The sequence below is a fragment of the Rhinatrema bivittatum genome, chromosome 3 (genome assembly GCF_901001135.1).
Source record: "Rhinatrema bivittatum chromosome 3, aRhiBiv1.1, whole genome shotgun sequence".
Classification (NCBI taxonomy): domain Eukaryota; kingdom Metazoa; phylum Chordata; class Amphibia; order Gymnophiona; family Rhinatrematidae; genus Rhinatrema; species Rhinatrema bivittatum.
The window spans coordinates 56,428,912-56,452,213 of record NC_042617.1 but is presented as its reverse complement, the minus strand read 5'-3'; the positions used below and the strand labels follow the sequence as shown (position 1 = coordinate 56,452,213).

Genomic DNA, 23,302 nt, shown 5'->3' with positions numbered 1-23,302 from the left:
AGCTCTCCGCCTGTAGGTTGGTATCCAATCCTACCTTGCAATTTTAGAACACAGTGGGACTTTTGTGTTGGATACATTTATTTTGCATTGCTAACAGACTTCAGTCCATAATTTAATCAGAGACCACAAATTTTTTATGGAACAATACTTTGGCCCCAGGCTGGTAAACAGCATCTCCAAGTCTTCGGAAATTTGATGGTTGAAAGTTGGCAACCCTAGAGGTGCACGAGGGTGTGGTGGGAAAGGAGATATTTTATGAAAATGAGGATGGGATGAATGCTTTTTTGGGCAGGGGGCTAGTTAGAAAGGGGATTAATATTGGGGAGGTGAGGGGAAGACTGAATGCTGGGAAAGGGGGGAGGAAGACAAGAAAGGGAGGTAAATACAGTTTCCTCTCCTATCTCCCTGAAATTGAGCTGTCCAAGGTGTTGAAAGAAAACCAGGGAATGAGGGTGCATGAGAAATTATATGGGAGGAAGGGGGGGGGAGGGGGGATGCAGAGGCACAATACAAGGGGAGGGGTGCTAAAGAACTGGTGGCAATGAAGTATAAAAGAGAGCAACAGGGGAATGTTTTTTTATGGAAGAAAGTAAGAGGTGGTGATGCAGATGAAGAGAACCAGAGAAGGGGTAGAAGTGAGGCAGAGGTTGTGATGATGGGTGGGTGGGTGTGAGTGAGAGAGCCAGAGGAGATGATGGAAGGAGGGGAGTCAGAGATATGATGGGAGCCAGAGATGTGATGGAGGTTGAGAGATGAGAAAGAGTCAGATCCAGAGATTGGGAGGAGGAAGAGTTTAAGAGAGAGAGAAAGAAGGGTGATGGAAGAGTTTGTGTGACATCATAAATAACAGGTGGTGGCATGAAAATCATTAACATGTGATCTTAACAATTCACCAAAAGAATCTAATTAAACAATCATGTATATTACTCCAACAAAATTAAACACATAACTAACGATAAAAAATAAATACATATAATAAAAACTACAATTATTAATTTTGTATGCAAAAAAACAAAAAGAAAAGAAATAAAAAGTAACCTTTGAGTGAAATCATATTGTCAAATAATTAAAAAAAAACAAAAAACCTCTAAAGGTCATACACATATGATTTTAAAATTCCAGGAAAATGTTAATAAGCAAACTCAGAATTTATATGCTGTCGAGCGGATTTTAAATGGGCCATGTGCGCAAATACCTGCAGTTGTGCGCCACGCACATTTTCAAAAGGGCCCGGCTAAACATGTAACTGCGCAAGTGTCGGGTCCTGAAAAAGGGGCGGGTTGGGGGCGTGGTCTGAGTGGGGCAGGGCGGAGGCCGGCCGGGGCAGTGGCCATTAGCCGCTGTCCCGGGGAAGTGCGCACCAGTGGTTGGCTGGCACGCGCAAACTACTTCTGTTCCAGGGGAGCTGTAAGTAGTAAAACTAAAAAAAATATAAGTTTCTGGGACGGGTTTAGGGGGTGGGGAGGAGAGGGGAAGAGAAAGTTTAGAAAGGGGTAGGGAAATTCCCTCCCAGCCCGCTCCTTAATTGGAGCAGACTGGGAGGGAACTGGGGAAGGTCCAATTGCGTCGCCTTGCGTAATTTGCAAAAAACTCACCCCTCCTTGTACACGCCATCCGCGGATTGTAAAATCCAGCTCGCATATGTGCGCGGCCACCCAATTTTATAACGTGCGTGTGCCGGTGCATGCATGTTATAAAATCGGCGCGACCAATGTGATTAGTAAAAATAAAATGCCCAGATAACAATGGTGGACAATATTTTATTTTAAGTTTAGTGGTTAGAATTTGTCAGCTATGAAAATGTATATTTCTGATGTCTTTTTATATTGCTCGGTACAGTGAAGTACATTGCTCAATACTTCACTGTATGCAGAATCTGACTTCTTTGGGGTTTACAGTTCAGTTTTTGTCAACAGCAGGGTTCCCAACCTTTTGGGAAGTGTGGATCCCTTTTCAACCTCCAAACTTTTTGTGGACCTTCACGTGGTTCTCTTTCATTTTTACCTGTAGTTATGTGCTGTATATAGAAAAGTTACTAATGTAATAACAAAGAAATAATTATATGCCCCAGGCTCATTTATAATATATAAAATGTATTAAATAGTGCTTACTGATGTAATTGGAATACATATAGAACCACATTTTCAAATGGCCACGCACATAAATAATGGAGGCTACACGTGTGGCTGGGCCTTATGCACGTTGTGCGCATATTCAGAAAGGCCCGGCCATGCGTGTAACCCCCATTATGCGCAGAAATGCCAGGCCCTGAAAACGTAGTGGACCGGGGGACGTGGTTTAGGGGGCAGGAAGAAGAAGGGAAGAGGGAGGAAGGTTAGGTAGGGAGGTAGGGAAGTTCCCTCCCAGTCTGTTCCTTAATTGGAGCGGACTGGGAGGGAACTGGGCGAGGCCCGATTGTGTTGATGCTCGTATTTAACGAAAATCCCCCCCCCCCCCAATGCGGATTTTAAATGTGCACGTGGCCATTGGATTTTATAACACATGCGCGCTGGCGTGTGTGTGTTATAAAATTGGCGCGTCCATATGCATGCCGGGAACCGCGCGCACATGGACGGCCTTGCGCTTTTAAAATCAACTCATAATTGTAAATCACAGCAGTAAATGTGCAAGAATGTACTTATACTCAATAACTTGTGTAGTGTAATTACAGGCAGCCACACAGCTGGATTTGTTTGGATTTGGAGCAACTGGGGGAATGGACTGCTGGAAGGAGAGAGAGGAAGAGACTGGCGAGGTGGGAAAGAGATGGACTGGTGGAGGAAAAGAGACTGTTCAGGATGGACTAGTGTAGAGAGAGAGAAACAGACTGGTAATTATCTGAATATCTTGAATCACATAATATTTTATACCCATTACAGTTTGGATTTAGAACATTTTTTTAGTACTGAATCTCTACTTTTAGCATTATCCAATCCTGTCCTTAGAGGTTTTGACAATGGTGAATTGTTTATACTTATTCTTTTAGATTTTACTGCGGCTTTTGATACAGTTGACATTCAAATTTTAATTCAACAACTGACTGAAATCTGTCTAAATGGAGAAGTTCTTACCAAGTAAAATTAAATGATTGTTTTTCTGAAGAAATTAACATTGATTCAGGAGTCCCACAAGGATCATCTTTATCGGCGATGCTTTTTAATATTTACCTTTTGCCTTTATGTAAGTTGTTGTCAGGACTAGGTATTATTCATTATATATACGCCGATGGTGTCCAGCTTTTAATCCCCATAAAAAATTCTCTTAAAGACAATTTAAGAACTATTGAAATCTATTTAACTTCTATTAGGCAGCTTTTCGTTCATATGAAATTGATTTTAAATAACCAAAAAATGGAAATGATTTTATTAAGTAGAAAATTAACAGAACTTTCCATTTTAGAACTGATTTCATGCTGTTCGATTTAACCGATCAAGTTCACAATCTTGGAATTTTAATTGATCAAGAATTTAAAATGAAAACTGACATTACGCGAAAAATAAGGGATGTTATTTTAAATTGCACATTTTAAAACGTCTTAAGCCATTATTAGAATTTTATTATTTTAGAACCATTTTACAAACTTTGCTTTTTTCATCTATTGACTGTTGTAAAGCTCTTTGATTTGGCCTACCTGGAAATTGTTTAAGACCATTACAACTACTTCAAAATGCGTGGAGGAAAAAGATTGGATCATATTACACCATCCTTGATTGATCTTCATTGGCTCCCAATAACACAAAGAATTGAGTACAAAATTCTATGTATTATACATAAATCATTAAATTGTGAACAAACTGAATGGTTAAGCACACACCTGAAAGGAATTTAAGGTCAGCCAATAAAGGACTTCTTACAGTGCCGTCAATAAGAGCTGCTCACTTGTCTGAAGTCAGAGCGATTTCGGTTGCGGGCTCCAAATTATGGAACTCATTATCAGATGAGCTTAGACTCCAAAAAGACATCAAAATATTTTTTAAAAAAGCCTTAAAACATGGTTATTTAAAAAAGCCTATGAGACTTAATTTGAACACTGTTTAGCAGTCAGATACACTTGTGATACTTCTAAAGTAATGGTTAAGTAATAATTAGCAGTCAGATATGCCTGTGATACTTTAATGCAATAGTTTAGCAGTAAACAGTGGTCAGAAGTGTCTTTTATGGTAAACATCTGTTGTGCGTCCCGTCAGCGCCTGGCTTGTGCACGGGCCTGCTCACCTCGCTAGCTCCTCTGCAGGTCACGGGTGGGCCTCCCCAGTGGGCAGCCGCGAGCTCCTCCAGGCTTCGGCGTCCCGCGACGGCAGTCGCCGGGCCTTCCACTGCGTACCAGGCCTCACGCTGGAGTTCGGCGTCCTCTGTGGCGTTGGCCATACCCCCTATGTGCTCACATGCATGGTCCGTCCGGCCTCTTGTAGGGCCAGGGGCGGGTCCTAGCTCCGCGATGCGCCCTGATTGAACGTACGATATAAGGAAGTCCCTGCCTGCACTTCCTTGCCTTGGCAATCGGGTCGGCACTGTAAGTGTACTAGTTTGCCTCCGTGTTCACAGTCTTGTTCCAGCATCCTACTGTTCCAGTGTCCTACTGTTCCAGCGTCCTTCTGTTCCAGCGTCTGTCCGTCCTGTCTCCCCAGGTAGTATCCTCGGACTGTCTCTCTGGTACTGACCTTGGCCTGCTCCTTGACCATTCTGTTCGCTGCCTGGATCCTGACCTCTGCCTGCTTTAGGACCTCGTCTGACCTCTGGAACCTGACCCCTGCTTCGTTGACTACTCCTCGGACTGATCCTCAGATTCTGACCCCAGCTGCCATTGACCACGTCTCCTGATTCTGACTTTGTCCCTTGCCTTGTCATCACCTATGCTGTACTGAGCTTACTTGCATCTCCAAACCTACAGCCTAGTAACCGACCGAGCTCCCTTGCTGCTCGTGGGCACACCTCTCTACTACCTCTCCGGGAGTCCCTGCGAGGCCCACCTAAGTGCAAACAGCCCGGATCCCTATGGGCTCCACCTGTGGGGACCGCGGGCTTCCAGTGGTGAAGCTCATCCTAGCCTCTGTCTCCTCCTGTGCTCCACCCCCTGGGGGCAGGTGCTTCCTGGTCCCTACCAGGGAGCTGTTCTCCACTGCTCCAGGACAAGGGTCCACCTCCAAGCGTAACAACATCTTTAAATATTTTATCTTTAGATATTTTTATTTTAGATAATTTTTATTTTGTTCTCTGTATTTACTATTTTTAAATGAATTTTATTTTCAATTTGTATTGCTTATTTGAATTTTTATTGTTTTTCCTTTATTAAGTCATTGTATTTTTAATTGTACACATCTAGATTGTCTACAGATTGATGGTATATAAAATAAATAAATAAATAAAATTAATAAATAAGAAAGGGACTGATGGAGAGAGAGTGAGAGACTAGTGAGGATGGACTGATGGAGGGAGAGAGAGATTGATGGAAATGGACTGGTGGAAAGAGAGAGAGAGACTGGTGGAAATGGACTGGTGGCGAGAGACAGAGAGATCAACTAGTAGAAAGGTACTGGTAAGAAGAGAGACATACTGGTGGAAACAGACAGGTGGAGAGAGAAAACACTGGTGGGAATGGACTTGTGGAGGGAGATAGAAAGTGATTGGCAGGGCTGAACTAGTGGAGAGAGAGAGAGAGAAACTGGTGGGGATGGATTGATGAAGGGAGTTAGAGAGAGATTGGTGGGGGACTGGTGGACATAGACTGGTGGGGATGATTGTTGGAGGGTTATACAGAAAGAGATAGATTGGAGGGGATGGACTGGTGGAGAAAGAGAGTGACTGGCAAGGATGAACTTGAGGAGGGAGGAAGAAAGAGAGCGACTGGCGGGGCTGGACTAGATGAGGGAGACAGAGACTGGTTGAGGACTGCTGGAGATAGTGAGAGTGACTGGTGGGGCTGGATTGGTGGAGGGAGACCAATAAAGCAGGAGGGTAGGCTAAGAACGCCGTTTAGGCAACAATGCAGATTAGACGCCAAAAGTAGTCCAAGTTTGATCTTTATTTGAATGGAGACATAGATTTGTGTATGTGCCTGACTCAAGCCGAGTTTCGCCCCACCTGGGGCTGCCTCAGGGTCTGATATAGTCTATGTCCCTGTTGCATCTGAGTGGAGACTTTATCAGACCGCGATTAAATTTAAACCACCAGTCTAATAGTCTTTTGGTATACTGAGGTTAAGTGAACATTTTGGCAAACATAGTGGTCACCTATATACAGCCCCTGAGGCAGCCCCAGGTGGGGCGAAACTCGGCCTGAGTCGGGCACATACACAAATCTATGTCTCCATTCAAATAAAGATCAAACTTGGACTACTTTTGGTGTCTAATCTGGTGGAGGCCAAGGAAGAGACAGAATGACTGGCAGGGATGAACTTGTGGAAGGAGAGAGAGCAACTGGCAGGCTGGACTTGTGGAGTGAGATAGGGGGTCTGGTTGGGATGGATCAATGGCAGACAGTGAGAGATTGGTAGGAAAGAAGGGATGTTTGAGACATGCCCTCACTACTAAAAGGGAGATGTGGAGAGAGGTTTGGTACACATAATCCCCTCCCAAAACTCCCCTCCCCCTAAATATGATATATATTTTCTAATTATTATTTTTAACACAAATCACCTGTGAAAGGAAACCACCCTGTTATCTTGGTGGGGCTTTAATGACTCTCTCCACACCTGTCTGTTACAAATTCCATGTACAGTATGCAGAGACAGGACACATCCCTGCTCAGCACTGCTACAAACATTTTGCCCCATTATCACAAGATACTGGGCATGCATGCCAGCGGCACTTCTAGAGATAAGAACCTTCTAAGTAACAAAAAAAGCCCTGGCAAGTTTCAACCATCTAGTAAAATTACTACTAAAATCATTCAAGAGTATCAAACAAAAAATTCTCTTTATGGGGGTGGGACGGAATCCCATCATAACACCTGCATCTCACATTCTAAAATATCCTGCATTCACAGAAACTCCCCCAATAAAAAGTGCAAGGCAGAAGGAGGACACTTCCCCTCACCAGTTCACAGAACCCCTGTTAAGGTCTGGCAACCCCTACGGGTCTGTGGTCCAAAGATTGGGAACTGCTATCTACATTTTTCTATTTCTAATTTGTGGTTCCTTATTCTGTATTTGGTGATGATCTGTTCATATTCTCCATGGGTCACAGAGGTGAGTTATTTTATTAGTGTTTCATTTCTGTTTAGAGATCTGTAACAGATTAGCTTGTTCTGTTTTCCTAATAGGAAACATAGAAACATAGAAATGACAGCAGAAGACCAAATGGCCCATCCAGTCTGCCCAGCAAGCTTTCACACTTATTTTTTTCTCATACTTATTAGTAACTTTTTGGTTCTATTTACCTTCCATCCCCGCCATTGATGTAGAGAGCAGTGCTGGAGCTGCATCTAAGTGAAGTATCTAGCTTAATTTGTTAGGGGTAGTAACTGCCGCAATAAGCAAGCTACTCCCACGCTTATTTGTTTATCCAGCCTGTGCAATTTAGTCCTTGTTGGTTGTTGTCTGAATATAAATCCTCTTTTCTTCATTCCCCTGCCATTGAAGCAGTGAGCTGCGCTGGATACGTATTCAAAGTGAAGTATCAGGCTTAATTGATTCAGGGTAGTAACCCCCGTACAAGCAAGCTACACCCATGCTTATTTGTTTACCTAGACTATGTAATTCAGTCCTTGTTGGTTGTTGTCCGAATATAAATCCTCTTTTCTTCATTCCCCCTGCCATTGAAGCAGAGAGCTACGCTGGATATGCATTGATAGTGAAGTATCAGGCTTATTTGGGGGAGTAGCTTGCAAAAAGCAAGCTACTCCCCCGCTTTTTTGAGAACGCAAATCCTTTTTTCCACATTTCCTCTTGCCGTTGAAGCATAGAGCAATGTTGGGAGTTGCATTAACCGTGTGTATGTTTATTGAATAAGGGTATTAATCTCTAGGTAGTAGTTGTCATTCCTGCAAGCCACCCCCATGCCTCTTCACTTTATTCACATCCTCTAGACTTTATGGATCCACAGTGTTTATCCCATGCCCCTTTGAAATCCTTCACAGTTTTGGTCTTCAACACTTCCTCCAGAAGGGCATTCCAGGCATCCACCACCCTCTCAGTGAAGAAATACTTCCTGACATTGGTTCTGAGTCTTCCTCCCTGGAGCTTCAAATTGTGACCCCTGGTTCTGCTGATTTTTTTCCAACAGAAAAGGTTTGTCGTCTGGATCTGTTCCAAAGACGTGCGTTCGTGCCTCTTCTCTGTTCCAAAGGTGCGTTCGTGCCTCTTCTCGCCCCTCGCTCCACCCTCTCTATCTTGGGAGCGACTCCCTTCGGCTCTGATGGACAGATGCAGCCGTGGCTTCTCCCTGCCTCTTGGTCCCGGTGTCCCCAGGCTGGCTTAACTCTACGGATTCGCCATGTTCCTGATGACGTAAGGGCACGCGCGCGCTCCAGACTTTGTACCAGCAAGGGCGCGAACCTCGGGGGGCATCCCCCCCCCCGTAGTGACGTAATCTATTTCCACTTTAAAAGGTCTTTGTTTGCTAACCTCTAACGAGTTAGCAAGGAACTCCAACAGGACTTGCTTTGGCAGTCCATGATACTTGCAACAACGATCCGAGTCAGCTAGGGGAATCCTTCTCCACTGCTTGGCCTTTTCAAACTTACCAGGAGTACCCGCTCTGCGGGGGCTCCACTCTCTCTTCTTGATTTCAGATTGCGAAGATGGGATCCGGTACTCGCTCCTCGAGGGCCTACGTCCCTGCATACTCAGAAGACTCCTCATTGCCTGGAAGCGATCGCAGACATGAACACAGTGAGTTCTATTGTAGATAGGAATCTGTACTCGCTCCAAAAGGGCCTACATTCCTATAGCTCTGAAGACTCCCTTCCATCCAAGACATTATCGCAGGTAACGGAGATCGAGAGTTATATTGGCAAGATTGCAGATAGAAACCGGTATTCGCTCCACGAGGGCTCATGTTCCTAGAATCCTTTACAGACTCTCTTCTACTCTAGAAGCCATTTCATATACAGCTATTGCGAGTTCTTATTACAGACTGTTTATAGGAACCAGTACTCGCCTACGGCTCCTGTCCTGAATATACTGAAGACTCTCTGTGGCATAGAGACCATTGCAGACATTTACTATTGTGAGTGTACCATCTTGTATCCAGTATATCCTGTCTACTCACTACTTCTAGGCTTTCTCTACAGCTCAGCGACCCAGAGATTATATTCCAGTTTCAGAAGGATTTCAGTCTTGCCGAACGCATCGACTCACTACTGCCACCCCTGGTGGTCCAGCTTCCAGCTTAATAAAGAACTATTTGTGTTTATTTCATATTCTAGCCTAGCCGGTGGTTCCTCTTAGGATCTCATCCTGGGGGCGCTGTCATCTGCCATCGGCTCAGGGATTCACCATTTCCTCTAAGTGGTCATTCCTTACACTACTATCACTGTGTGGGAGCCAACCACTACCACCGCTTACGGAAGTATTATATAGCTAGCTACCTTCTCTCTCTTTGGGACTTGCCAGCAGCCTATATATAACAGATTACTACTCCATAGCGGAGGCATGATAGATTGCTATCTCAGTAGCGAAGTACAATATATCTATTGTTAGCTCTTCTCCTCAGAAGAGTATCATTGAACAGATTGCCAGCTCCTCTTCCTTGGGGAGTTGATCCATCTCAGATTGCTACTTCCTCCTTACAGGAGCATCTAACAGCAGTTCGCTAACAAGATTACTAACTCCGCCCTCCTGGCGGATAAGCACTACAGATAGCTAACTCCTCCCTCCTGTAGGAGCAGATTATGACAGATTGCTAAATCCTCCCTCTTTCAGGAGAAAAGCAGAATAGATTGCTAACTCTGCCCTCCTGGCGGGGTGAGCGATAACAGATAGCTAACTCCTCCCCTCTGAAGGAGGAGAGCATAACAGGATAATTAAAACCTTTCAAGTATCTGAAAGTCTGTATCATATCACTTCTGATCCTCCTTTCCTCCAGGGAAGTGTATTTGTATTCTAGGGCCCAATGTAATATTTGCAATGCTGCCAGATATAGTTAGGATAATTGCTGTTTGAGTCCTTGGAATTAGTGCTGTTTTGGTATGGCAAATTTGCTTTATAGGTTTAGAATGTGTTTTTTATTGGGTTTTGTGTTACTTTCAAAAAGCTTGGTAGTGAAGTTTGTTTTGCTTTTACTGAGGTGATTCCAGAATTTGTATATTATGTACAACAAGAGAAAGAAGAGATAATGCCTGGAGGGAAGTAGAGGTAGAGGAAGGGAGAGAGAGCGCAGGGAGAGGAAATGGGGGATGGAGTAGAAAGTACCTGGAGGGAGGGAGCGTGAAGAAAGAATGCCTAGGGAAGGTGAGGATGAAAGAATGTTCAAATTATAACATATATTTAGTATGCTTTTATTAATTGATTGGGTTTCTTATAAATACACTAATTTTTTCAGTCCTCTTACCCTCTATATGTCACCATGCGTTTTTTCATTTATATCCTAAGTTAATGACTCACTAAATGCATTATACTTATCCATTTATGATGTCACATGTATTTATTTATGATGTCACTTTTAGTATTATATTTTTATTCTTAAAAGTTTTTATTTATATTTATTTATATTTTAGCCCCTGAGGCAGCCGTTTTGAAAACGGCGAAACTCAGCCAGAGTCGGGCTACCTTTGTGTCTCCACTTCAATAAAGGATTTAATTTTAGACCACAGGCATCTATTTTCTTCTTTTCATCCTGACGGCTATTATAGATCGCCTTCCTTTGTGCTTTTTGGATGGAGATGGGGACAGAATGCCTGGAGAAGAGCGAGAGAGAGAGAGAGAGAGAGAGAGAGAATGCATGGAGTGATCAGAGATTGCCTAGAGGGACAGAGAGAGAAGAGATAATGAATGGAGGGAGGGAAGGAGAGAGGGAAAAGAATGGATATAGGGAGGGGGAGAAGCGAGAAGACATATGGGTGAACACTATTTGTTATTTTTGCCCAGGCCACCATTTGCCCTAGAGCTGGCTTTGCTTCCAATATGATTATTGCCAATTTCTTAAACTGTCCTCTGGATCTCTGGAACACTTCTTTGGGAGGGGGATGAGGACAATTGTAGTTAAATTCAATTATCAAAATTGCAGGGCTTGAATCCCAGAGGCCTGTGCCCCAAGTCTCGCAGGTACCTAGAAATACCTCTGATTTATATGTTTAATGCAGTTCCAGCAAGAGTTATATCATGAGAGATAAAATTCAGAAGGCCATGATGTAAATGGGTTCTGAACTACATTTCCCATACCGCATTGGTACCAACTTTTATTTCTGGTTGTCCCAATGTTATTTTCAAACTTGGAGCATCAGGGTGATTGTTCAGTTGTGACTCACAAAATACTATAAAAAAAAAACAAGAGCAGTTATAATGTACAAATATTTTATTACTATAATAAATAAAACTAAACTTTTTTTTACAAATATTATTTGTGCTTGTTTAAAAATTTTGGTAGGGGCAAATAATAATGTGACTGCAATTTTTATTGGAACATTCCAGAGCAGTAAATATTCATCTCACCATTGGCAGCTTTTTTTTTTTGCTGACCATAAAAATAGCATTTCCTCTTTTGCTTCATATTTGTTCATGCCCATGTGACAAAATGCAATGGAAAAACAGAGAGTATTTGATGAACCACAAAGGGAGAAAAACAAGTAGGATACATTTAAAACCTTCAGAGCAACAGCATCATAATAAAGTGTCCATGTAGTGCTGGCTAAATATTTAACACAGTTTTCAACAGACATACAAGTATTGATTGTACAGTACAGTATGTGGCTACAATACTAGAACACATTCATTCAGTAGAAAATTCCATTCCTTTATATTGCAGTTCATCCTGATATCAGGCTAATGAATCTGTATACAACTGACATAGTATCTTCAGCGATTTAATGAGCACAGATTCAGGAACCAGGTTCCTCCCCCTTCCCTCCCCCCCCACATATTTGAAGAATAAAACCCCAACTCGTGAATCCGTCTGGGGTACAGAAATCCAGTTTATTAGGATGTTCTGAGCTCACACCTCGGATTTGTTTCACAATGGCGCAGTTCAACTGGAAACACGTTGCCATTTGTTTGTTGGACGGTGAAAAATGTTGGCAAGAAGCCTTCTGCACAGTGATGTGCCCATTTTCCTCATGTGCACTCAGGCCGCAATTCGTTTCATAGGCAGAAGGGGGGTAGGGAGGGCAATGTATGCTAGAAGGCAATCCGTGTAGAAATAAAGACACATCACCCACCAGTGACTTCCACTGCAAAAGCCAAGCAAAGTGTTTCGTCTTCAGGCAGCCACTGTAAACGCTACAGTGCAATAAAGAAGAGAACTCAGAACTGAATCACAGCTTGAATCCTGTCACTTATGAAAGGGTCTTAAGGCTAAATGCTGCATTTCTTATTGCAAGAAGTTCTCATCTAACTTAATTGAATTTCATATTAGCCAAGACAGGGTAGTCTGAACAAATGGCACCACGGTAACTTAAAGTCACTACCTCAAAGTAGATTCCTGCAACTTTTCCAATCTGTGCCTTGTTCTGTGAACTTTTTTTTTTTTTTTTTTTTTATCATCAAGAAACAGAAAACTATTATTGCCTAGTCATTCCCAGAAAAAAAAAAGCAGCTTTTTTTTTTTTGTCAGCAGAAGTGCAAGTGCGGAAGCCAAAGTACTGTGGTAGCTGTCATGCTGCTAGGGTGTGTGAGGCAGGAGAGCAGTGCCCACCCTCAGCATCCCGGGGCACCGTTCTTCCTCAGCCTCCTTCCTTGGGGCGGGCAGTATCCTCAGCACCTTTAATCCAGCATACAGAATCCTAACCGAAAATTCACTTGACGCTGAATGGATCTTTCCCACGGGAACGAATGCCCAGTTTCAATAAGGAGAGTTCCAAGCTTCGGGAGCGATCTTCTCGTTTTGGTGTGCTCGACAAAAGTCTGTTGGATGAAACAACAAGAAAACAAACCGGAAAGCAAGGCCAGAGGTGGTACCCAAACCAAGTTATCTGAAGTGGAAGGCCGGCTGGGAATAAGCAGGGGATTGGGGGGGGGGGGGGGGGGGCTTTACAGTAAAGCAGCAGGGCTATTCAGAATCCCCCACCCCAAAAAAAAAAAGCAAACCTGCTTGATTTTCAGTTTTGTTGCCTTTCGGTTTCATGTAGGAGTCTGCTTTCTTTTCTTTTTCCAACATTTTGTAGTGCTTGCATTGCTTTACTTTTTTTTTTTTTGGCATTTTGATTCTAGCCACGCCCTCTTATTTTTGGTGAGCTCCTTGCTTGAGTTCACGCTCCGGTTCTTTTTTTTTGCTGGGTTGTTCACCCTCTGCGCGTGCCAGTCAGATGCCCCGTGGGATTCTGCTGTCCATCGGTATAGCAGCACTTCAATTTATGCCGGAACAGTGGGACTTGCCAAATAACGGAAGCTTTCAAAAATAGGATCTTCACAGGAATAAAATGTAATCAGAAAGAAAATTTGGAAGGTTAATGATTTGTATTTATTTATTAAGTTTTAAAAAATGGTGAGTTCTGCTGCTTTAAGACCAGTTTTTTTTTTTTCACAAATTCAGTTGACCAAAGAATAAAATAAAAAGGAAAAAGACATTTTTTTTCCTAATGTTAGGATATTTGCCAAAATGTATCCCCATCAAGTCATTACTTATTCTACATGTTGCTTTATGCTTAAATGAATCCCCCCTCCCCCACAAAAAACCCCACCAAATAGGCAGAACCTCTAAAAAAAAAAACAAAAACTGTGGTAAGAAACAATGCACTGAAGCCAAAGCTTTGCAGGGGGCTCCATTAGGGGAGCACAATGTTTCATGCCTAAACTTCAGTGTTTGAGATCCAACATGGTGTTTGTAATCCTTTGAAACGAAGAGCCATTATAAAATACTGAAATCATAACGTCTTGCATCACCCCACAAACTCACGAGTCAGGGTTGGCAAGGAACTTAGCAGCAAAGAGCTCTTATGTTTTCTCGAAGGGAAATAGGAATCTGAAACTTTTCCAACTGGAAATCCTCTGGAAGTCAGGAAAGAGCGCCGAACACAGGGTTTGTAATTCCGCGTACAGAATCACCTGCAACCTAAGGTGTTGCCTTAACAACATAAGCAGACAGCACATAGTACCTTGTGCGTTAGGTGAAATAATCTTAGCAGTACTTCCAGAAATTGCAGTTTTAATGAATACACATCTTATTACTTGATTTGAGTGCCCTCTTTGGCTTTCAAGTATAATTACAACTTAAAGAACTGAAGGTTAAGATATTTCAGTATCTCAAATATACATAATTTAAATTCACAAGCTGTATTTCCACAGGAGCACTTGTATCAGTACACGATTAAAGCTGTTTTCTTACTGACAAATTCTTGATGTCGAGCAGAAGTAAAGATCAGTCCAGTGAAATCAATACACATTCTACAAGTACCCTTCATGTGCAGAGCAATGATACAAGGAAGGATCAAAGGAATTAGACTCAGTGATAAAAAAACATCCTCTCTCTCAAATGAGACATCAAACTAGAAATAACAATTATATATATACTGCAGGACATACAATAAATTAAATTAGTGGACAAATAACTAGGTACTTCTTCAGACACATGGAGAACACTAATAATTAAATCAATGCATAATGGATCAGTGAACGTTAATGAAAAAAACAGGATAGAGATCATTTTATTATAACATTCTATTTCCGTTTGGTATTTTACAAAAAGCCACTTCAGGTTCCTGCACCAAAAAATGTGCCAGTGTATGGGTTTACGCTGTAAAGCACAATGAGGTCATTATTACTTGCAACTACCATTCTATATATAATATAGAGCAATAAAAGAAATGCTGTTGCTATTTTTTTTTTTTTTGCTAAAGCTTTCAATAGTAGGTCTTTGGTATGTAACTTTACAAACACCAAGCGGTACTAGAGAAAGCTAAACATGCAATTGTCAGTAGAAGAATGACACTCCTGTATCTTTGTGATGAGTCACATAAGGTGAAGATGCTTACTTTGTCACAAGTGCTTTCTGAAGGCAGTAGTTCACCCATAACACAAGTCAGTGGGACAGAGAATGGCACTTGGCATCGAACGGACAGAATCTTGCAGTGCTCTCTGGAAAAGCAAAAGCCTCTGTCTTCTCGTGCAAACTAGTTCCCAGGCTGTCTCAGCAATCTCCCTCAGTTCCAGATAATAACCTTTGACTGGGAGGGAGCAAGTGCAGAAGACTGGTGAACTGTCCTCTTCAGGGAACACTTGCTACAGGTTAGCAACCTTGCTTACTTTGAAGAGAAGAAGGTTCGTTGAGTCACGCGAGAATCTCTGGTTAAGGTTTTCTTCAGCAAAAAAGGGAAAAAAATGACAACTGTTCAAATGTGTAACTATCATAAGTGAAATACAATCTTTTAGGAAGTTCTCAGTGCTCTAAATGTTTTGCATACTACTATTAATAATAGGCAAGTTTCATTACTAAGTAGTGCAAATACTGTAGTTAAAAGAAATATGTAAGCCCGCACCACCCAAAAACTCGGTGCTGTCGGATGCAAAGAGGCAACAACACTTAAGAAGTGCCTAAAATCCTACCAGGGGCAGGACTAAGGGATTTTGTCGGAAGAAGAGAAAAAGAACAACTTCTGAAGGTCTAGAGACTCATATGAAGAAGAACATGTCCACCAGTCTCAGTGGGAAAAAACAGCTAAAGGGAGCTGCAGGGCCACAATTGTGTGGGAATTGCCTTTCCAGAGAGCGATGGAAAATTCTGTCCATTTGGCGCTGAGCATGGTCATGTGATCTACTGGTGTGGTTCAGGCTCAGTGAACATGCTCGTCTTCAGAGAAAGGGGAGTGCTGTGCTTCTTTTAGCTTAAAAATATATTACAGGGAATTGCCTCAAAGTTTACAGCTGAAGTCTAGGTGCTCAACTGTATTCATACACAGTTTGAAATGTTACACATGAAACAGATTACCAGTTATCTTTGTATCTTACTTCTTCATTATGCAATGCAAATGTATCTCAGGGCAAACACAAAAACCTTGTTGAGGGCAGGTGTATTGTCAAACAAAATTCATTTGAGTGATTGAAAGCCACTGAGCCAGCTTCTCACTCTTGAGAGCAAACCACTTGCCGAAGAGAACAAAAGCTCAGAATTGATATACCGCACGTTTAATCCCTGAAGCCATGTTGAACAGGGGACATGATTTATCAATGGACAGAGATTACTGTTACTGTATTACCCTGTGTCAAACCACAATACCAGCTCAGACACCCAGTTCTTCTAGCTATTAATAGCATATGGGTATTAGTTATTATAAGCTGCTTGGGTCCATCTCCATAGTCACTACAAAGCTTGATGAGTTTTCTGGAACACAGTGTTTATATACAGTGCATACCAGTTCTTAAAATATTCCTGTGAAAGTTATAGCTAAATTAGAACAAGCTACATTAAATTTGCTGGTTGAGATGAATCAAGAGAAATCTCAACAATGTTAAGAAATAACTGATATGCTCTTGGAAAAATCCTATGAATGCCTTTGGCTATGAACAATGAAAGATATCAAAATATAAACTTCTGAAAGATAATTTCAACTAGTTATAAATGTAGAATCATTATAATAAAAATAGAGTCTGAATGCCACAATATATTTTCATGTTAGCCTAATGAATTCAAGTTGGGCTTATAACCTCATTAAATTTAAATGCTCCAGTACTTAACAGAAAGCAAAATTCTTTTCATCTTTTGGACTTCATATGAACGGTCTTGTAACAGAGATGAAGCTAAAAGAAAACTGAGAAATTTAAAACCAGAAGATCATAGTGGATTCATTTTGGCGAATCCAATAACATTGCCAGTTTTATGAATTACAGCATATGGAAGACTGAATCACCATTAACTACACTACTGAGGCCAACTATGGGAAGCATTTCATCCTGCGTTAGAAGACCATTCATTGCAGATTAGGAGCTGTCATATGAAAAATGCATTTCTAAAGAAAGCTTCCGATGCACCATTGCTCTGAATGTTTTGCATACTACTATTAATAATAGGCATCTTTCATTATTAATTAGTGCAAATATGTAATTAAAAGAAACTGTGTAAGCCCACCCCACCCAAAGACACAGTGCTGTAGTTCTTATTCTAATGTGGATATATGTTGTGGCATTCAGTATGGGTTGTACAAGGTGATCAGGAAGGCAGCAGCAAAGGAAACGGATGTTGGAAAATTCCCACACCCTGCCGAGTCCTTAATAAACTAGACAAGAACCGAACTAGTTACAGAAGGCATGCTCCCGGAAGCTTCTGGTTTCCTAAAAGTGCCAGCATACGAATGGCTGCTGTTTTTAAAACTCTTTCAAGGGCATAAAGGTGAACCAAACCTTTTTGCCAAAAAGGAGAAACTTTTATTTGTTATGGGATTTCCATTCTTTCAGAAAGTTTATAGACAAAAGTTCAAACTCAACTGCCACCTTCAAAAGTCGTTGCATGTTTGACTTTTTTGACAGGGAGCATGCTTAATGAACTGGTCCCTCCTCCTTTATTCAAGAAATCCTAAAGTCAACCTGCTGTATTTTGCAAACATCTTAAGTGGATCCAAAAATATCTTTTTCTGACTCTGGAGACTGGGGCCTTGATATTTCAAACAATTCTTGTTGGGACTGGGAGCATTTCCTGGAAGATAATATCCTTAGTACTTCAGCAAGTTGTTTTTCAATATTTTCCATTTTTGTGTGCAGGTCCTTGATGTCCTCTTTCAGCTCATGTTTCACTTCCAGCATAGTGGCCTGCGGAGTCTGTTCCGGGATGGGGTAAAAAGAATGTTTGACTTCTGTCAGTACAGGACTCCGGTCCTGGGGGCTCCTCACCTCCCCATCGTTATCTAAACGTAAATCACTCTTTGTGATGCCGCTATCACAAGAGTCTGTCTTCTTGAGAGTGGCCTCCCCAGAAGCTCTAGTTCTCTCAGGTAATGTTTCCATAGACTCTGCTTTGGACACTTTGTCCCAATCTTCTCCCTTTCCACAAGAATCTTTGAATTTGGCCCAACCTTTCCTTCTGATGTTCTCCCCGGAAACCTTGTTCCCTGCATAGTCTGAAATGGGAGCATGGAGCCGGGCACGATCAGAGACCCTAGAAGTTGAAGCAGACTGGAAAGAAATTGGAGTTGCTGGGCTTTCTGTTACAGTGACCAGGCTAGCCTTTATCTTATTGCGTGACGAATGCTCCACCAAAATATTGCCCTTCTCCACGTCCAAGTCACCTGGATCTCTCCCTCTTTCTGCTGCCAGTCGAGCCTCTTTCTGCTGCCGGAACCTCTGAAAGAGACGACGAACGGGGTGATCTGGTGGCAGGATCAGAGGTGCTTCGTTTTTTCTTTTCATCCACTCTTCTTCCTCTCGTTTCACATCACTGATCTTCCGGAATACAATCTGTAACAGATGCATAAACAGTTTACAAGTTATTTATTTAGATATTTTATCCATCCTACTGAAAAATGCCCACAATGGGTTACAACATAACATTTATAACAAAACATATACAATCAATAAAATAGCAGCCCTTCAAAAATCTCACTGCACTGCTCATCTACTTTTTACTCCATTTAGGAAACTGGTAGGCCTTCAAGTCACATCAGAACAGCCTTAAGTCGCCTACTTGACACAACTCAGCTGGCAAGCTAAGGATGTACATGAAGTTTATGTGAAATAGTAAATCTTAGGATACACAGTAGCACAAAACACACTGAATAAAAAGAAAATTCAGTCTGTGACAGAATAAATATGAATTTATTTGGGCAAAATGAGTAAGATTTTATTGAAATTGGGTGTGTTGGATCTTTATTACTCTTTGGTTCTTGTGTTTAACTGATGGGAATATTGTTTATTAGTACCTCTATAGAAGAATGTTTATTCTTATAAACTAAAATTAATAAATCAAAAGCTCCATAGGACCTAAATGCAGAGAAAGTAGTCATTGTTGTGGTTTGATTCAGGTGTTATCTAACTTTCTTTTCTTTTTAACCATTGTCTTGCTTTATGACATACCCCAAGACTCTTGTCCTGTATGTTTGTCTTATTAGATTGTAAGTTCTATTGAGCAGGGACTGTCTTTTTGTATGTTTTTTCAGCGCTGCATATGTCATGTAGCGCTATAGAAATATTGAGGAGTAGTAGTAGTAAGGTCCAGTTTCCTGTCTGCTGGGAGGCAGGAGGTCAGATTATCACACATTCTTATTTGTAAATCCTGCAGTATTTCCTGGCTCAGGATTTCTGCCAGTTCAGAAGGCATTTCCAGAATCCAAAATAGTCTGAAGACCTTAGTGTGGGGATCTTTGTCCTTACAGACATTGACTCCAATCACCTTGCCCGGCTTGTCTAGCAATTTAGAGCACAAGAGATTTTCTGGTGTAGATGAGTGCTCCAACATGTCAGGTAAGGGATATGAGGAGATCCCTGTAAACCCTTCCTCAGAACCAAGAGGTGGAGGATCACTAACCTATGGCCCTGATGAAAATGGTGAGGACCTCGGTTCCTCAGTGGGGAATATTCCCAGTGCATGTTCCAGACGATGGTGTCCCATGCTCCATCTTCAGAATGCTGGCAAGATTCCTTTATAGAGAGGAATGGCCTGCCCAACTGAAGTAGGCTAGCCTCCACCACTGGGACCCCGATGGGATTTCCAAGGCATGGACTACCCCTTGAATGAACAAACCTGTCATTATGGACAGGAGAGGCTGAAGAGTGTTATCTTTGTCACTGGCCACTAATGAGGTAAAGCAAGTTCTCACCAATTCAGTCAAGTGGACTATGGACTCTTGTGTTCTCTGGACCAGAGCTGGAGAAGAGATATCCTCCTCTGAAACCAGCACAGGGTAATACTCTTCAGAAGCTGGGCTGACTGTACTGATGTCTATATAGAGACCAGAAGCACAATGGAGCAAATAGGATCTGGTGTTTCCAAACATAGCTCACGAGTAGATGATGGTGAAGGGGGCCTGGAAAGCCTGGAATCCAAAAAGAGGATGCCAGCAAGGAGGAAAGTAACTGCAAGGCGTCTCCTCCAAGTTCCTCTGAAAGCTTTTTCCTGTGCCAAGTGCACCGCTGACATTGGGGATTGGTGTGTCAATGGCACTGTGAACTGGTGTGTCCATGGTGCCGAAGTCCAGTGAGTCAATGGTACCAAGGACTAATGTGTTGATGGCACCAAGACTGGTGCATTGATGGGGATTAAGGCCAGTGTGTTGACAGTTCATGCTTCAGTGACAATTGCTTAAGAGGTGCCTGATGAATGGCGCTTCTCCTTCTATGCCAATGAGACCCGCATAGATAGGGAAGTGGCCCATGGGTTTTCTGAGCATCGCACCGGCTCCTTTGCTCAAAACTTCGGGGTCTTGCTCAACCCCTGAACTGCAGCAGATACTGAGCCCAGCAGCACAGTTGGTAGAGCCGTGCCTGAGTAGCTCCTGCTTGACTCAATTGGAGTGGGAAGGCCCCACTCTAGGAGGACGAATGGCTCCAATTCTTTACTGACTTGCGATGTTCTTCCATCTTCTAAGCCCTGTTCTGCTGGGATCTAGGCGTCATCCGATGGCAATCGTATGCTGACTCATTATTGGATCCCAGTCACCTGCAACAGATGAAATAGTCATCGGTGATAGACATCTTGTAGCCACAGAGTACTTGAAGCTACTAGGAGAGTCCTTTTTGAAGTCAGACATCTTGATATTACTTTTTTCTTCTTTTTGTTAGGCAGCAGTGAAAACTGCTGTTGAGGAACTGCTGAGTCAATGATGCAACTTGAAGTATGAGTAGGATTTGAAAATAAATTGCAGTTAGTAGAAGATTACAAAAAATGAAGAAAGAGTGGGTACACATCTATGTGGAAGCTCAGACAAAATAAGGCTGGGGACTCACAAGGCTGCACATACGCAGCAACCCCCATGCATGCTCACTGGTAAAACTTTACTGAGGTAGACAGATGGGTCCATTTGGCCCTGTTGGATGGCATCACCATGTGTCATGGCTAATACAGCCCTGCTTGTTGATGAAGAATAACTTGCTCCACATGAATCTTGATTTTATGAACCTCTCTCACAGGGCTTTCCAAATCTGTCCTGGGGACCCCATAGCCAATTGGTTTTCAGGATATCCACAATGAAGATGCACAATATAAATATTCATATACCCAGTATAAGCAAATTTGTCTCATACATATTCATTGTGGGTATCCTGAAAAACTGACTTGGCTGTGGGGTCCCCAGGACGGGTTTCGGAGGCCCTCCTCTATCATATCACCTCTAAGTTGTCTCTTCTCCAAGATGAAGAGCCCTCACCTGTTAAGCCTTTCTTAATTTGTGTTGCCCTTCTTTGTACCTTTTATAGTTCTGCTATAGCTTTCTTGAGATGGGGTTGACCAGAATTGCACACAATACTCAGAGTGTGGATCCATACAAAAGCATTATGATATTCACAGTTTTGTTTTTTATTACTTTCCAAACACAGATACATAATCTGTGCGACACTATCATTTCACAGTGACAAACTTCATGCACTAAGTAAATGTTCATTTTGCAATTAAGACAACTATAATCCTGCTATAAAATACAATTAATGTTTGCTTTGTGCAGTGTCAGTGTTATAAAAAAATGATTCATTCCAGCATTCTACATTTTTACTGCCTAAACTGGAATATTTATAAGAAATAGACAATTGTCTAACAAAATCCAAGTGTTTTGCAAAACATATGTCCAAAATGCCGATTGCTAAAAGGTGAAGAATGGGCAATGCAGAAACCTGAAAATGGCTCAACTTTAAGTCATAATATTACTGTAGGCTCCCTCATTTAGCTTTCTATCACCTATATTCATTAATTTTCTTGTGATTGGCACAATCTATACTAAAAGTACTGCTATCTCACCTTGGAACATTGTAAAACCATCCAGTTAATGTCAAGGTATGATAGCAGGAAACTTGAGGACTGATTATGGAGTAATAATATCAAAACAAAGCTACAGGAAATCAGTGGCAACATGGAAACAGCTACTGTATGAAATGCTAAAATACATTTTCCTATCCTTGTCTATGATTTGTGACTGGAAAAAATAACTTAAAGATTTAAACTCAGGGAAAGTAACTTTCAAACGAGCATGTGGATGCCCATATATGTGCGTATGGGCACACGAGTGCACATACAAGAATTCTAAATCGTGCATGCAATTTTGTGCGTACAATTAAAAATACACCCATTGCGCATATGTGAGCTCCTAATTATAAGCGTTTACATGAGCAAATGCAGTTCACACATCTTCTTTAGAGCTTTGTTGGCTTTAAAATGCGTACATAAGTGGATTTTAAAACATGCATGCGCGAAGGACAATCCCAGTTTTACCAATTAGTCCACCAGCTTGCCCAGCCTACCTCTACATCATCTAGACCCCTCTGGTTCTTCAGCCTGCAATCTCCCCAGTTTACTCAGACCCCTCACACCTCATCAAGAGCAGAAGTAAACATACACATTTAACAGCCTGCTGTATGCTGCAGCCACTGGTTTTAAAATATCTATTTATTAGAACATAAGAAATTGCCATACTGGGTCAGACCAAGGGTCTATCAAGCCCAGCATCCTGTTTCCAACAGTGGCCAATCCAGGCCATAAGAACCTGGCAAGTGCCCAAAAACTAAGTCTATTCCATGTTACTGTTGCTAGTAATAGCAGTGGCTATTTTCTAAGTCAACTTAATTAATAGCAGGTAATGGACTTCTCCTCCAAGAACTTATCCAATCCTTTTTTAAACCCAGCTACACTAACTGCACTAACCACATCCTCTGGCAACAAATTCCAGAGTTTAATTGTGCGTTGAGTGAAAAAGAATTTTCTCTGATTAGTCTTAAATGTGCTACTTGCTAACTTCATGGAGTGCCCCCTAGTCCTACTATTATCCGAAAGTGTAAATAACCAATTCACATCTACTTGTTCAAGACCTCTCATTATTTTAAAGACCTCTATCACATCCCCCCTCAGCCATCTCTTCTCCAAGCTGAACAGCCCTAACCTCTTCAGCCTTTACTCATAGGGGAGCTGTTCCATCTCCTTTATCATTTTGGTCGCCCTTCTCTGAACCTTCTCCATCGCAACTATATCTTTTTTGAGCTGCGGCAACCAGAATTGTACACAGTATTCAAGGTGTGGTCTCACCATGGAGCAATACAGAGGCATTATGACATTTTTCGTTTTGTTAACCATTCCCTTGTTAATAA

At 41.9% G+C, this 23,302-nt stretch overlaps 1 protein-coding gene across 1 annotated transcript in view; it reads right to left on the bottom strand.

The window, feature by feature from the left end:
* Positions 1 to 11,563: 11,563 nt before the first annotated feature.
* The window catches only part of KCNH1 (potassium voltage-gated channel subfamily H member 1), a 734,951-nt gene continuing 723,212 nt past the window's right edge, over positions 11,564 to 23,302 (bottom strand). The window contains exon 15 of the mRNA XM_029593284.1: positions 11,564 to 18,475. Coding sequence (XP_029449144.1) covers positions 17,630 to 18,475 — 846 coding nt within the window. The 3' untranslated portion in view covers positions 11,564 to 17,629. The remainder of the gene's footprint in view (positions 18,476 to 23,302) is intronic.